The sequence below is a fragment of the Lagenorhynchus albirostris genome, chromosome 10 (genome assembly GCF_949774975.1).
Source record: "Lagenorhynchus albirostris chromosome 10, mLagAlb1.1, whole genome shotgun sequence".
In the NCBI taxonomy this organism is placed as follows: Eukaryota; Metazoa; Chordata; class Mammalia; order Artiodactyla; family Delphinidae; genus Lagenorhynchus; species Lagenorhynchus albirostris.
In genome coordinates, this window is record NC_083104.1 from 66,788,402 (window position 1) to 66,805,058 (window position 16,657).

At 49.7% G+C, this 16,657-nt stretch overlaps 1 protein-coding gene across 2 annotated transcripts in view; it reads left to right on the forward strand.

Annotated features, from left to right (window-relative positions):
- The first annotated feature begins 2,011 nt into the window (after nt 1–2,011).
- The window catches only part of FGD2 (FYVE, RhoGEF and PH domain containing 2), a 40,088-nt gene continuing 25,442 nt past the window's right edge, over nt 2,012–16,657 (forward strand). The window contains exons 1-2 of one of the 2 annotated variants that reach the window (XM_060162740.1): nt 2,012–2,026; nt 2,405–2,649. In XM_060162740.1, coding sequence (XP_060018723.1) covers nt 2,551–2,649 — 99 coding nt within the window. In that variant the 5' untranslated portion in view covers nt 2,012–2,026; nt 2,405–2,550. Of the gene's footprint in view, nt 2,027–2,404; nt 2,650–13,651; nt 13,887–16,657 lie in introns of those variants that run through there. The other variant, XM_060162741.1, reaches the window with a different exon arrangement.

Sequence of the window (16,657 nt, forward strand, 5' to 3'; positions counted from 1 at the left end):
TCTGGGCTTTTCCTCCCCATGTTTCTGCGGCTCTCTATTTTTCCTTCTGAACCCCATAGTGTGTCCACCATTAGGCTTTTTACTCTGCCTTCCGTAGTTATCTTACTTTTTGTGTGTATTTGGTCCTTTCAAAATGGTTCCCTGTAAAGCAGCTACATTGTGTTGCATTGTTTTGTATCTTTGCACTAACTATGGTGATATACATATAGTAAATGTTCAGTGAATTGTTTTTAAGTAATTGAACAGTTTAGCCCAAGAAATTAAACTAAAAATAGGTCAATTAAAGCTGTTAGATCTCTAGGGAATGAAGTGGAAGCAAATGCAAAACTGCCCTGTAGCTATGTTTCCACAACTCAGGGCTCATAGGGACAAAAAGCGGAAGAAAAAAAAAATCCTCACGATAAAAATATTACAAACCACTCAAAAACACATTCCATTACAAGAGTAAGTGCGCAAAACAGGAGGATTAATACTCGTGGGAACTTGATGTAATAAGCAATCTGAAAGAAACTTTAAGGGGAAAACGGTAGTTTTCAAATGAAGGCAAAGATAAAGAATAGAAAGTGCTGAAAAAAAAGAAAAGGACATTGTGAAAAAAGAAGAGGTATATTTGAAAAGGAATCAAATAGCTCATCTAGAAATGAAAAGTATACTCACTGAAATGATTGAAAGGAAATCTTGCTCAGTATTCCCTCTACTGAGCAACCTGGCAGTATGTACTCAGAGCTATGAAGCAGTTAGCTCTGGGCTGGTTAGTGCCTCCCTGTGACTGCCTCCTCACAGGGCTTACCGTGCAGCACTGTGGCTGCCTGCTTTCCTGTCAGTCTCCTCATTAGACTGTAAGTTCTTGGAGTCCAGGGACTATCCTATTCATGGTTGGCACAGGGCCTGGCACGTGGTAGAAGCCCACTAAATATTTGCTAGAAAATGAATGAGCAAATATACTTTTAACAGTTGTACAAAGTTATTTATGGTAGCACCACTTAAAGAATGAAAACTTGGACTTCCCTGGTGGCACAGTGGTTAAGAATCTGCCTGCCAATGCAGGGGACACGTGTTTGATCCCTGGTCCGGGAAGAACCCACATGCTGCGGAGCAACTGTGCCCATGCGCCACAACTACTGAGCCTGCGCTCTAGAGCCTGCGAGCCGCAACTTCTGAGCCCACTTGCTGCAACTACTGAAGCCCACGCGCCTAGAGCCCGTGCTCCGTAACAGGAGAAGCCACTGCAAGGAGAAGACCGCACACCGCAACGAAGAGTAGCCCCCGGTCACCACAACTAGAGAAAGCCTGCACGCAGCAATGAAGATCCAATGCAGCCAAAAATAAATTAAAAAAAAAAAAAAGAATGAAAACTTTAGGGGGCTTCCCTGGTGGCGCAGCAGTTAAGAATCCGCCTGCCAATGCAGGGGACATGGGTTTGAGCCCCGGTCTGGGAAGATCCCAAATGCCACGGAGCAACTAAGCCCACGTGCCACAGCTACTGAGCCTGTGCTCTAGAGCCCACGAGCCACAACTACTGAGCCCATGTACCGCAGTTACTGAAGCCCGTGTGCCTAGAGTCCATGCTCTGCAACAAGAGAAGCCACCGCAATGAGAAGCCCGTGCACTGCAACGAAGAGTAGCCCCCACTCGCCACAACTAGATAAACCCCGCGCACAGCAACAAAGACCCAACGCAGCCAAAAAAATAAAGAAAGAAAATTAAAAAAAAAGGATGGGAACTCTAGGAAGACCCATATGCCCCAAAGTAGGATCAAACAAACAGTAGAGAATTAACAAGAAATATTACTCTTGGGAATTCCCTGGCGGTCCAGTGGTTAGGACTTGGTGCTTTCACTGTCGTGGCCCAGGTTCAGTCCCTGGTTGGGGAACTAAGATCCTGCAAGCCTCGCGGTGCAGCCAGGAAAAAAGAAAAAAAAAAAAGAAGAAAAGAATACTGTTGAGAATTGCCAGGTATATAGATCACCAGTCCCCGGGATCCTGTGGGGAACTACTGTTACAATGAAAAGAGAGAATACAAAATAGTAAGTACCCATTGTTGCAACTAAGTTGACATCACACAAACCAGGTCAGGAAGGAACTTGAGGTGATGCCAAGGCCAGCATGAGAGTTCAGGCCTCACCTGGGGAAGCGCAGGTGTCAGAATTTATCCTAGTATAAAGAAGATGGGTTTGTCTGGATGCAGGCTACCTGTTGACTAGTTCTGAGCAAGAACGTTCTGGCTGCTGCCTCTGTTCACCTGCTTGCCTGGGGTAGGGGTGGGGAGCACTGGCCTTCCGTCTGTACTGAATTCCTGGGGTCCCATACTCACCTTAACTCAGGAATCACCTCTTGTCCTAATTAGGCTAAAAGAAGGTACACTGTAACTGTCATCATCTCAGGAATTCTGGCATATCGTGCAGGTCACCAGATGTATTGGCATGCGAGATCACTAAGCCTTCTGGGAGAAACATGGAAGACAGCTAAGGGACCGATAGGTCCCAAGGCCTTGGGATGAAGCCTACAAGAGTGAAGACGGGGAAATGGGGCCTCTACACTCTGGGGAGACATGGTGTGTCACGGTGAGCACAGTACTCACCCCATCGTCAGAAAGGATGAAATGCCTGGTTGGTGTTCTGCTCTATCGTCCTCCTCTTGGTGGAGAAAGGTGAGTCCATTTAAATCTCTTGTGCCCAATATCTGTTTATCCTGAGAGGTGGGAAGAAGTTTTCTTCTCCTGCAGTGAAAATCAAACATTAATGGGCCATTGCCCCAAGTCTGGGTGAGTTTGGGGATTAAGACGATATCAAGACTTTTCATTCAGTGGAAGAATATTTAGCACTGAAAAGACATGAGCTATTGATATGGGCAATGACATGGGTGAGTCTCAAAAACATTATTCTAAGTGAAATAGTCCAGGCAAAAAAGAGCACATGTTGTATGATTCCATTTATATGAAGTTGTAAAACAGGCAAAATTAATCTGTGGGGATAAAAATCAGAACAGTGGTTACCTATGGAAGAATGACTGGAAAGAGGCATGAGGAACTTTCTGGGAGGAATAAAAGCATTCTTCATCTTGACTAGGGTGGTAGTTATGTGAGTAGGTACACTAGTAAAAGCTCACCAAACTGTACTCTTAAAATCTGGGCATTTTCTTGTAAGACCGTTATTCCTTAATTAAGGAAGAAATATTTCAGGACTAAGATTCTTGTTTCCTTTTAGTGGGTATCTAAGGGTTTTAAAGGGTCAAAATGTCTATTGCACACATTCATGTGAATTCTTACATAACTAGAAAAACAAAACTATTCCCTTCTCCACTGCTTCCCTATCAGCCTGTGGCAGAGTCTGTATCCTTATGTGCAGTGGTGTGCTGCTAAGTGTTTAATAACTGGCTTTCTAGGAAAAGAAAAGCCCTGATTCGTAGCACTTGCTGATTCACGTAATGTAAATATTCTCACCATGGCTGATTTCATGCTGCTAGTGAGATGTCACTGAGCACAGACTTGGGAAGAAATGGGTACAGTTGACTTTCGCAAGCCAGTAGGAGCCAGCTCCAGCACACCCCTGCGGCAAGCCTTTATTGCAAAGCTTCCGGGGAGTCTTGGCGGAGCTGAGGGAGCAGCTGTTAAGCGGTGTGAGGCTCTGAGGTGAGCAGCCATTTCCTATTAGCTTGAACGTGAAGGATGGCAGGAAGGAAGGGACACTGCTCTCAAGTGGTCGTGTAAATACAACCCCGTTGTAAGAGGGGTCAGCCTTGCAAGATATGGCAGTTCAGCAGCTGTATAACTGGGGTTAGCAATCTGCTGGCAGCATTTGGATTTTCAAGTGAAAATATGGGTTATTTCATTTAAAATTCCTGAATTCTCTTGGGGAGAACAAAGAGCAAAATCCTGTACCAGGGAGACGCAAGAGGGAAGAGATATGGGAACATATGTATATGTATAACTGATTCACTTTGTTATAAAGCAGAAACTAACACACCATTATAAAGCAATTATACCCCAATAAAGATGTTAAAAAAAAAAAAACCCAGTACTAGAAGGCCTGCACTCCCTCCTGACAAGAACAGGTTGTAACAGGATAAAAGCTGCCCCCGTGAGAAGGGCATGGATTCTCCACCCATCTCTGCATCTCAGCAACACACCTGCTGCAACCAGGGGTTTGCCTACATGGCTCTAGTTGGAATTTGAGTTTCTAAATCCTGGTTTAGATTGTGTAGTCTCTAAGAATTAGTTTGGTTTCTGGTAGAACAGTGTGTGTGTGTGTGTGTGTGTGTGTGTGTGTGTGTGTGTGTGTAGACTGTTACCTGCTGGGTGAGCTGAAGAATATCCATGCACAGCTACAATCCTCCCAGTTGGAGGAACCAGACTTGGCATCTTAGGGTACTCACGTTCACTCTGCGTGCTCTTGAGACACCAACGGACGACAGAACCTGGCCAGGGCATTGCCTGGACCCCTGATTCCCAATTCTCGCTGAACATTAGAATCACTAAAGGAGTTTAAAAAAAAAAAAACTCAGCCTAGACAGTTGACTAAGAATCTCTGGGGATAGAGTCTGGAAATCAAAATGTTTTAGGGAAGCTCTACAGATGATCCCAATATGTTTTTCGGATTTTTGTTTTTGTTTTTTTTTAATGAAGGCACCAGTTAAAGGTGCTTTTTCCTTGGACCAAAGGAAGAGTCACATGTAGCATCCAGCTTAAGTTCTCTTTCCTCCTCAGGTTGTAGTTCCCAGTCCTTCCTATAAGAAAGGGGCAGGACAGTGAGAGAGGTGTGGCTTGCTCACCCCCACCGCTTCTGGGGACCAGGTATAAGTTGCACCGCTTCTGGGGACCAGGTAGAAGACTAGGGCCAGGGTTCCAGCAGGGACTAGAGGCAGAATGAACTTTGGCTCGCAGTGAAGCTGGGTGCCCTGTGAGAGTTCAGAAGGGACAGAAAGTAAAAATGCCCCTTGAGTCCTTCAACCAATATTTATTGAGCACCTACTATGTGCCAAGCATTGTTGCAGTTACTGGGGATATAGCAGTAAGCAAAATAGACAAAAATGCCTGCTTCATGGAGCTGGCATTCTAATGGGGGAGACAATAAACATAATAAAGAAATCAGTATATGAGAAAGAGATAAGTGAGAAAAATAAAGCAGAGGAGGGGGACTGGAAATATGTAGTGGTATTACAATTTGGGGAGTATATGGGGGTGAGGAAAGCCCTTGGTGAGAAGCTAACACTTAAGCAAAGATTTAAAGGAGGCGAGAGGGTGAGCCAGGCGGGTATATGGCAGAAGAGAGTTCTAGATCGAAGGAATGGCACATGCAAAGACCCTGAGGTGAGAGTTTGTCTGGTAGGTTGGAGGGCAGAGAGGAGGTCAAGTCCCTAGAGCAGAGTGAGGGGGGGATAGTGGTGGAATTGAGGTCAGGGAGTTGGGCCTTGTAGGCCATTGTCTGTGGACTTGGCTATGACACCCAATGACACATAAATTGGAGAGATCTCCCTAATGTAGACCAGACAAAGGTGGCCCTTGAAAAGTGTGGGGAAACTGAGGCTAGAGTCATGGACATTCAGTCAGCTTTCTTTCTGATTTGCCCTATGGGGGACTGGGACTGTGATGGGGGGGGTCACTGAACCCTGAGATGGGTGGAAAACTGCAGGGTGTATGTATGTGTCACCCTGAGGGGCTGGGGCTTGGGAGAGGAGGCGGGACAGGGCTGGGGCTTGTTGGAACCTGGTCAAGGTGGAGGGCAGACGATGGAGGAAAGAGAACCCTACACTCTTCCACGACCCCTTCCTACATGCTCAGAGTGTCCTACTCCCTATTCAGGAAAGATTTGTGGAGGGCCTGCTATGTGGCAGGCACTGTGCTAACTTCTGGGACACAGAGACACATAAGCCAAGGTCCTGTCCCCTCAGGGTCTTGTAAAGTCTACAGCCTCTGGCACGATTTTAAGAGTGTCATTTGTCACATTCCCTCACGTTCCTAGCACTGGGGCCGTTTGCTGAAAGGAAAGAATGAAGAGAGAATCCTGGTGGGAAGAAAGAAGGAATCATGCAGCTCTTTGATGGGAGCAATGGATTTTAGTGGTTCGTTATGTAACAGTTCTCCCAGAAGTATGCAAAAGAGGAGCTCTGCGACAGAGAAGATGCGCTGATGGTGGATCTCCGGCGAGTGGAGAATAACTCCTGCTGGTGTGTGGGGAGATGGGCAGCGGTAGCTCAGGCGGGGAAGTGCTCATGGGAGAAAGGTCACCGGTGGGCAGGGCAGCTGGCTGTGCGGAAACAATCTGTTCTTTCTCCACTCGAAACCTGTTGATTCTCTCCAAGCTGCTCATGTTTCTCCAGCAGGCCTCAAGAAAGGCCCACAGCTGTTTGAAGATAAAAGGAGCCTGACCTAGGGTGTGAGGCCCCACCTGCTGGCCGTGTGCTCTGAGAAGCCGCCGCCTAGCACCATTCCTGGGCTTGGGCCTTCCCTTGCTGGCTCCCATCTGGCGCCTCCCTGCCCGGTCCCCGTTCCGGGGCTGTGGGCGTAGCTCGGCCTCCTGCGTGTTCCCTGTTAGGCCAGCCCTGCTGCTGCTTCACCCACCTGGCTGGCTCCTCATTCCGGCTTTCCCAGGACACCACCCTAGGTCCCACCTGAGGCCAGCTTCTGGTGACCTTGAGGCCTTCTTGAATAGCAGGACGGGGCCAGGGCCTGCCACAAGGCTGGCCCAATCCCTGAGAGTACCAAGTCTGAAACTAGATCATTCACACGCCGAAGAAGAAGAAAGAGTTGTTTATGTTCCTCACTGACGTCCTCCTGGCCACCCACGTCAGGACTGATACGTTTGCTGTCTTGTCTTTCAGGCCTCTGCACCCCTAGAACGGACCTTCCCCTGGCTCACGTGGAGGGAGCTTGATTTTGCCACCCTGTGTTCCTCAAGGCGCTAATGGGCTCTGAATAATCACACCCCACGGACTGACAGTACAAATTAGGAACACCCAGAGCACAAAGGGGCAGGGGGCACACAGAAGGGGAAATACGGGAAGCTTCCTGGGAAGGTGAACAGCAGGAAGCAGGGCTGCCTGAGCCTGGCACCCAGGCCTGCTGATGGGCAGCCGGCAGCACCAAGCTCTCCCAGAAGATAGGAAGATAAATGCCAGAGGGACTGAACGGGAAAATTCTGGCTGTTTGGAGGAGGGGACAGAGGAGACTAGTCTATGAGGGAGGCGAGCTTTTTTCATCTCTCCTCCTCCAAGCCAGGGACTGCTGAGGAAAGCCCACCCCTCCACTGGCACTGGTGGTGTGGCCTCTGCTCATCGCATGACTACCCAGACAGCCCACACCCCCAACCCGGTCAGGGCCTCCCCAAGCCTTGAGCCTCCTAGGGGCTAGAAGACTGAGGGGGAGGGGGAGGCTGCGAGGGGAGGAGCGGCAAGGGCTGCACCAGACACTGGAGCAGGTTTCAGCCAGCTGCCGGCATCTCCCCTGGATCCGCGTCATCCCTCACTCACAGGCCTGTCTGTCACAGGCCATTAAGTTCTTGGCAGGTGCTATGTTAGGCTGAGGCTGCAGGCCAGGCTGGGGGCAAGGGGGTCGCAGGGAACAAGCCAGCCTGTCCTCTCTGGGCCTTGGCTCACTGGGGATACATGCTCCTCTGGGGAGTCCTCACTCTCCCCTGAAAAAGCCACACCCTCACGCACCCCTGGAGATCACACATATGTCTCTCTCTCTCTCTCTCTCTCTCTCTCTCTCTCTCTCTCTCACACACACACACACACACACACACACACACACACACACGACATCCAGGTCCCAAATGTTGACATTTCCTCCCTGGCAGCCCCCAAATGGCCTCTGCTGCCCCAGGGCTGCCAGTGAGAGGCCCTTTGGGTGCCCCTAGTCTGCACACAAAGTCCCATTTGCATCCCAGGGCAGAGCTTTCTTGCCAGCCAGCCAGCTTGTCTGCCATGTGACTGCCCAGCCCTACAGTTCCTGCTTGGGCATCCCTTTCGCTCTGTCTGGGCTGCAGGAACTGAGCTCTTCCATCCTCCTTAAGGCTTGAAAGCAGAACTAAGAGAAGAGAAAGCATGAGGCTTATCTATGCCAAGGACCCCAAAAGCCCTGAAATGGACGCCCCCACTCAGAGAGAGATGTGTTCACAACCATTGAATCAGGGCCTACTCTGCATAAATAAAATTCAGTTCATGTGAAAGCACCTCAGCTCAGCAGACAAAGCCTGCCAGGGACAGGCTCCTGGGGCCCCCTCAGCCCATGTCCTGCCATTCCCCAGTCCCTAGACACTCCAATGTGCTGGACTCCCTGCCCTTATTCCTAGTCTCTCCCTGGTCTCTCAAGCCCACACCACTTCCTTCTGCTTTGAATGCCTTTTCCCACCTTCTCAACCTGGAGATTTTACTCATCCTTCATCCTTCAGGCTGCCTCTGCTAGGAAGCCTTCCTTGATAGCACCCTCTGCTCCCTGCAGACTTCAGTGCCCCTTCTTTGGGTGTTCACAGCTTCCCTGTTCAAAGCATTTCCCACATTGTATTTCAGTTGTTAACAGGCCCATCTTCCTCCTTAGACTATTAGCTAAGGGGCAGGGGACAGTGTTTAATCCATAACCTCTACCATAGGGCTGACACATAGTAGATGCTCAAGAAATACTTGCCAACTGAATGCATGACTTAATGAATGGGGCAGAAGAGATCCAAGTAAACAGAGAAGAACACCAGGTCTCTGAGGAGGGAAAGGAATGCCAACGGTAGATATCAAGGAAGGCTTCCTGGAGGAAGTAAATAAGCTGTTGACAGGGTGGAGACATTCCAGGCAAAAGGAACTGATTGGTCGGGGTGGGGGGGTGCAGGGGAGCCATAGAAAAGGTCTTCTGTCAGGAATAACATTCACTGAGCACCTTCTCTGTACCAGGCCTTACTCTAAACCCTTACACATGGTATTATTTAATCTTCACAACAACCATAGGAGATTGGCACTGTAATTATCCCCATTTCACAGATGAAGAAAGTGAAGTTCAGTTACTGGCCCAAGGAGTTTAGGTCAGATTTGATGAGAGAAGCAGAACAACCAGAAGTGATACAGAATATGGGATTTGACCTTATGCAATGGGGCAGCTACTTAAAGAATTGATGCTTCTGAGTCTAAAATCCTCATGGCAGGCAGTGAGGAAAGGAAGATGGGTGTGAAATTGGGGAGAACAAGAAGGAACTGAACCATTGAGGAAGGGCTGGGACTCTGGAGGATGAACAGGCAGCCACGCCGAGACAACTTCGGTGACACAAGTGACATGCAGAAGAAGTTGGCACCCTTTGTCCTGGAGCTAAACACATACCCGGCCTAGGACTAGACAAGCTGAAGGAGGTCGGCAGAGAACCCACAGATCTGCATCAACACGCGTGAACTGCAACACCGCAGGAGCCCTGCACCAACCACAGGAGCAAGCACGGCTGCTGCGTCCACCCCTGCCACCATGGTCAGCTTGCAGGAAAGGGAATTCTGGAACTGTGGTTCAGCTTAGCTCAGCTGACACAGCCCAGAGCTACCACTCAAGGTCCCAACCCAGACCTACATGTGTATAAGGAAGAAATGGCTGGGAAGTTGATCAGAGCCAAACCAGGGGGTCTTGGCAGCACTCCAAGGAATTTGGGATTCCTTCTGTGGGATAACAGTGCTGATTTTCGAGACTGTGTGTTGAGTTGGAAGCGAAGGTGGGACATGCCCCTGGTGATGTCCTGAAGGTGTTGGGCATATTCACGTTGGGGTGGGAGACAGGAAGAGATGCCTGTGGAACCCTGAGATAGATTCTGAATTGAGTGGAAGAGGCTGTGTGTAAATGAGGGAACCAGAAGCTGAGCCTTGGGTGGTGCCTACAGGCGAGAAGCAAGTCAGGCAGAAGGGCTGGCAGAACTGTGAGGGCCGAGGTCAGGGAGGTGGGAGGACCAGGGAAGCAGAGCCCTGGAAGACATTTTTTTGGGTGTGGGCATCTTGGCCCTCCTTCTTGGGCAGATGTAGCTCTGATGGTGCCTGTGCCATGTTTGGAGTTGGGCATTTAGTGTGGCCTCCTGCTGGTGCCCCTACCCACTCTCCCCCACCTCTGTGAGGGGCAGGTCCAGATGCTGCTCTGGAAGCCCAAGGCGCTGGCAGCTGAGGGGTGAGATAAGCCTCTGGGCTCAGGATGTGATGTTTGTCCATCCTGCATGCCTTCTGAGGCCCCACTGGGTGCAGGACACTGGGCTTGGCTGGGGACCAGCCAGGAAGCATGGGCACCTGGGCCCTGCAAGCCAGGAGCTAGCGTACAGTCTGGTGGGAGGCAGAGGAGGAAACTGGGCCCTGCAGTGGAGGAGAGAGGAGCACGAAGGAGGGTGGTCTCCCCAGACTTGGGAAGAATCCAGGAAGAAGTGGCATTTAAAGACGAATCCGATCAAGCCCCTAGATCTAATCACATTGACAGGAAATCCAGGGGCCAGTTCTGCAGTCAGCAGACTGTGGGACCTGTAGGGCCAGGAACCCAGTGTCCTCATAGCCATGTTGTGTGGGAAAACAAAGAACAAGTTGAACCTGTGGATGAAAACTGAGTTAATAGACAGAACAGCCCATTGTAACATGTGGACCTTATTTGGATCCTGATTTTTTAAAAAAATGGTGATCGGTTAGTCTGCTCAGGCTGCCATAACAAAATACCATAGACTGGGAAGCTTAAAAACAACAGAAATTTATTTGTCACAGTCCTGGAGGCTTGAAGTCCCTGATCAAGGTGTGGCAGGGTTCTGTTTCTGGTGAGGACTCTCTTCCTAGCTTGTAGACGGCCACTTAGTCTCAGGTGCCCTTTCCTTGGAGTGTGCAGGGGTATGTGTTGGGGGGTGGTGTGGAGAGAGAGATCTCTTGCCCGTCTTATAAGGCCACCAACCCTATCAGATTAGGGCCTCACTCTTATGACCTCATTTAGCCTTAATTACCTCCTAAAGGCCCTCTTTCCAAATTCAGCCACAATGGAGATTAGGGCTTCAATATGTGAATTCGGAGGGACACAATTCAGTTCATAGCAGATGACATTTATGAAGCATTGGCACTTTGCTGACTGGGTATTTGATTATATTGAGGAATTACTGCTAAATATCTCTTGGGGTATGATAATGGTAAAGTGTTTCACATATATACACATACATGTATATAACACGTATAATATATATGTATGCATGTATAGAATAATATTGGCGTTATATGTACTGTGATATGTACACGGTACATTATATGTACATTATGTGTACATTTTTGCACACAGGAGTATATATATTTCCTTGTTTTTTATTTATTTATTTAATTTATTTATTTTTGGCTGCACTGGGTCTCCTTTCCATCCCAGCCTCCAGTCTACACTCAGGAGGGCAATCCTTTTTCCTAGCTCCTATCATATCTTTTTGGAGATATTCTACAGACAACACACAAATGTATGTGCAAAACTACCTTCCTTTTTTTTTCTGTAAAATATAAATGGTAGCGTATAATGTTGTTCTGCATCTTATTTCTCTTTTTTCTACTTCATCTTTAAAATCATGTCAGATTAGTGCATAAAATTTCATACTGTGGGGCTTCCCTGGTGGCGCAGTGGTTGAGAGTCCGCCTGCCGATGCAGGGGACACGCGTTCGTAACCTGGTCCGGGAAGATCCCACATGCCACGGAGTGGCTGAGCCCGTGAGCCGTGGCCGCTGAGCCTGCGCGTCCGGAGCCTGTGCTCCGCAACGGGAGAGGCCACAACAATGAGAGGCCCACGTACCGCCAAAAAAAAAAAAAAATTTCATACTGTGTAATGGCTCTACTGTATAAACATACCGTAAATTCATGTAACGTTTAAGTTGCTGCCAATTTATGTGCTATCATAACCAAGGCTACACTGAATACTTTGTAGACCTAACATTTTTGCACACAGGAAGAAATATATTTGTATAGGCAACAGGAAGAAAGGAGAACGCTGGATCAAAGTGCATGTGCATTTAAAAGTTTTTTAAATTAATTAATTAATTAATTTTATTTTTGGCTGCGTTGGGTCTTTGTTGCCGTGCGCGGGCTTTCTTTAGTCGCGGTAAGCGAGAGCTACTCTTCGTTGTAGTGTGCGGGCTTCTCATTGCGGTGGCTTCTCTTGTTGCAGAGCACGGGCTCTAGGCACGCGGGCTTCAGAAGTTGTGGCTCGTGGGCTCTAGAGCGCAGGCTCAGTAGTTGTGGCGCACGGACTTAGTTGCTCCGCGGCATGTGGGATCTTCCTGGACCAGGGCTTGAACCCATGTCCTCTGCATTGGCAGGCAGATTCTTAACCACTGTGCCACGAGGGAAGCCTCCTTATTTTTTAGATATGCACCAAAATGTTTGTGAGTGAAATCATCTGATTTGCTTCAGAATGGTCTGGGAAGGGGAAGTGAATGTGACTATAGATGGAGCCGGGCTGACCATGAGCTGATGGTTGTTTGTTGGGTCTGGGTTATGAGTTCATGGGGGTGCATCGTATTATTCTACTTTTGCATATGTTCTAAATTCTCCATAACAAAAAGTATAAACAAAAAGTGAGGAGGATTATTGTGATTTAGGGTTGGGGGGAGAAGCCAGGCATCTGCTAGAAGAAATTGCTCAGGCAGAGCTCTGAGGGAGTGAGGCTTTTGGGTGTGTGAGGCCCCAGTATTTCACAGGAACTGGAGCGTGAAGCTGTGCCAGGTGCTTCGGGTACCAAGATGACTGAGGCTCAGTCCCTACCCTCCAGGACAAAGACCAGTCTCAATGGAGGGCCCCGGCTCAGGGCAAGCGAGACCAGAACCCAGTGGGAGAGCCCTGAAGGGCCTGTGAAGCTTAAATAAGGGGAACAGAAGCAGTTATCATTGTTCTGGAAGTGCTGGGAGACCAAGTGGTAAAAGGAGGCATCAGGCAGAGACCACCCAGTGTGCTAGGAATAGGGAAGCCTGAGGATGGAGCATCAGGAATGTGATCATCCAGGCTCCCAACCAAATCTTTGCTGGAATTGTAGGAAACTGACCTTCGCTTTAGAAATCTGACTTCTTTTTGCGTTCTTACTAGGTGACTTTGGGCAAGTTACTTAAACCCTCTGATCCTCAGTTTTTTCTTCTGTAAAATGGGGATCGTAATAGGGCCCACCCCATAAGGTTGCTGTGGTATTAAATGAGAAAATATTTCTAAACCACTGAAAAGAGTTTGTGTTAGTTATTATTATCATCAGAGTTTCAGGGAGGAAGTTGCCCTCCCTTGGGGCAAGAAGGTGGAGACATCAGTTATTAAAATGAGAGAACCCCAGTGGGGAGGTGGGAACACCATATTACTTTTCTCTGCCAGCCCCTAATAGGTTTGTGATTTATTTTTAATTTAAAAAGCTGTTTTCTTACAGTGGTGAGCAGGGTCAGATGCAGAAAAGAAGTTGTAGAGAAAGGACCAAATAAAATCCACTGGACCTTGTGAGAAGGTGTGGTTGGCCAGAGTGGTGAGTGTCTCAGGCCAAGAGCCCAGTTCCAGAAACTCCCTCTAGGCCCCCGTTGCCCTCTTGGGGTGGCTTCTGGAACAGGGGGTCTACAGGAGTGAAAGGTCAGGCCCCGTGGGGGTGGGGTGGGGCCCAAGCAGGCTCCTCCCTCTGTAGGGAGCACCCGCCTTTCCCCTTCAAGGCTGTGGCTCTGGGACCACTTCCTCTTTCCTCACTCTGAAGCAGGGAGCAGGCCTGCTGAGGCCTCAGGAAAAACGGGACTCCAGGATACCTTAGCACACCTGTGACCCCAGGTGGGGGTGGCTGAGTGTGCTGGTTGGAGACCTCTCTCCCTGCTTCAGGGGTAGCTGAGGATCACCTTGGAGGCCTGCAGGATGGAGGGGGCGAGTAAGGAGAAGCTGTCATCTGTGTCCAGTCTGGTGACTGCGTTTGAGAATAGCAGGTACGGGGTAGTGGAGGTGGGAAGGGTCACCTTGGCCAACTGGCAGTCTCCCTCGAGCTCCTCTGCCCACCCCTGGGCCCTTGGGCAGCCCAGACCCTCCCAGTCTCCAGGCTAAGGAGCCGGGCTGGGGCCACCTTGGACCCTCACAGTGAGCAGTTCTCTCTCTGGGCCCTGTCCTGCACACCTCCTCCTGTCTGGGCAGTGCCCACGTCCCTCGGCCATGGGTTCCTTGGAGCATGGGAGAGTGTTTTGGGGGCACCAGGCCTGCGCAGGGGTGAGAGCATGTGTGTTGATGTGTTGGGGAGAGTCCAGACGTGTGTGTAATTATGAGTGAGCGTGGGTGGACCAGATGCCGTGTTTGGGCTGCAGAACTCCACCCGTTGTCTCTCCAGCAGAAATAATAGCTAATACTTATCAAGTGCTTACTCCCTATGAGTAGGATAACCATACAATTTATCATTCAGACCAGGACACAATGGAAACTGAATGCCATTAAATATTTTTGGTGGGAGGGAGGGGACAATAGGAAAGGTTGAGACTGTCACAGGCAAACTGGGATATGTGGTCAGCCTACCTATAGGGTACTGTTCTAAGTGCGTTTGCTACTTATTTCATTTAATCATCTAACAGCCTATTAGGGGTAGGTTCCATCTCTATACCCATCTTACAGATGAGAAAGGGGAGGCACAGAGAGGTGGGGAGGCTTTAAGTGCTTTAAGTTCATGGGCAAGGAGCAATGCAGGAGCTTCCATCTGAAGGGAAAAGCCTGAACCGGATGTGTAGAGGTCACTGTGTGTCTGTATGTGACATTAATCCATTCTGCAGGCGTTTCTTAAGCCCAGGACTGTGTTAGGGATTGTGACTGTTGTAAGTAGGGTTCTCTGGAAACAGTCTCTGGGGTAGAGATTTGCTTCAGGAAATTTGCTGGGGAGGCTTTTGGGAACAATACCTGTGTGGGTGAGGGAGGCAGCTTTGGGCACAGGGAGAGGTTGAACTGCCGAGCACTTGCCACAGAGGCTGCAGCCCGTCCCAGAGAGCTCTGGAGCTGGAGGCCTTTCAGGCTGTTCCAGGTGAGGCAAAGGGCTAGGTCTTTGTACCCTCACATGGACTAGTCATTGGATGTGGACTTGACCTTAGATGAGGTAGCTCTCTTCCGGAGAGGGCAATTCCCAGGGAGGGACCCAGTCAATAACCTGTCAGCCACCATACCACCAGAAGCTAGGGGAAGAGTGCCTCAGTGCTGAGGGGGTGTGGGTGGCACAGCACAGCATCGCACAGGAACTGTATCAGATGCAGGAGCCTAAAGAATGATCCCTGCCCGGAGGACTTCTGTCTTTGGTGCTAAGCTCATGGAATGACCATGATGCCAGGTCATGGACAATAGATATCCTGGGAGGGGCCTTGACGCTCTGCTGAGTGTACTCAGAGCAGGCAAAGCCTCCTGTGGGCTTCATGGTGGAGGCAGCATAGACATGGACCTAGAAGGGCAGTTCAGCTTCCTGAGCGGGTGACCTGACCCTGCCTCTCCCAGAGGGCTTTGCCGGGCACGTTCTGTTCAGCACCGAGGACAGCTCTAGGCAGCACCTTCCTGGACCACCACCCCACTCAACAGCCAGGCGTGCCCGGTGGAGACCCTCAGCATGTGTGCTCTGCCTAGGCAGCACTTCTAGCAGGAGGAGGCAGCCCTCAGACCAGATGGGGTGAGAGGAGGTCTTGTCGGGAGGATGAGAGTCACCTCTTACTGTGTGAGGGGACCCATGCCAGTTGCCTTGGCCTGAGCTTTCTTGTGAGGCACTTCCTTTCAGTGCCTTAACTGATCTGAAACTGAGGGGTGAAGAGGAAACAGAAGCTGGCCTGGGCACTTGGGGAGAAATGCAGAAGCTGAAACCAAATGTAGAACAGAAAGCCTGAGACTCAGCTAATTCCGTGAGCTGCAGACCAGACCAGTGCACTGAGGAACCGTGGTGCACTGGAGTGCCAGAGAGGAGCCATGGGGGACTGGGTCCCAATCCTCTCTCTGCCACCAACCAGGGTGTGATGTGGGGCAGGTCACGTTGACTCTCTGCACCCGTTTCTCCTTGACTCACATGCGGAGGGGCAGTTTAAGGCTCAGGCTCGGGAGCCAGCCTGCCTGATCTGAATCCCACCTCTGCCCCCCCTTGCTGCAAGATCCTCTCTTTTCCTAGCTGCAGAATAGGGGTAATGAGAAACTTTCTCACAGAGTTTTGAAGATTTTGTACCTGTCTGGTCCTCCATTCCCCAGCCTGCCTTTCTTATAAGGGTGCCCACCCTGTGCTGTCACCACAAGCCCTTCCACACCAAAGGGAATGGGTCCCAGCCCAAGTCGTTGGATATATTCCTTGATGGTGGCCTCTGTTATCTAAAGAACTTAACTGGCCTACAAATCCAATAGGTAGGATAACAAAGCCACACTACAAAAGCTCATCCCTGGAGGGAGAGGGAAACTGATCCCAGGCTGGCTTTTCCCACCACTAGAGGTGTGCAGGGCGTAGCTCACACTGAAAAGCCCCAGCTTTATCAGCTCTGCCCTCCCTTTAGAGTGTTCCATGGCTCCCACCTTCCCTCGATATATCAGTTACTAGGATTTTAGGGGATTTCCTGCTTACAGAGACTTAAAACCAGGGGTGAGGTCCACAGGCAAGGTGATCTGGGAGGGCACTTAAAACCCTCTATGTGCAAAAAGAAGGGTTCCTAGCTGCATTTTAAACAAGGAAGTGTGTTGTTCCCCGGAAAACAAGACACAGTCTACA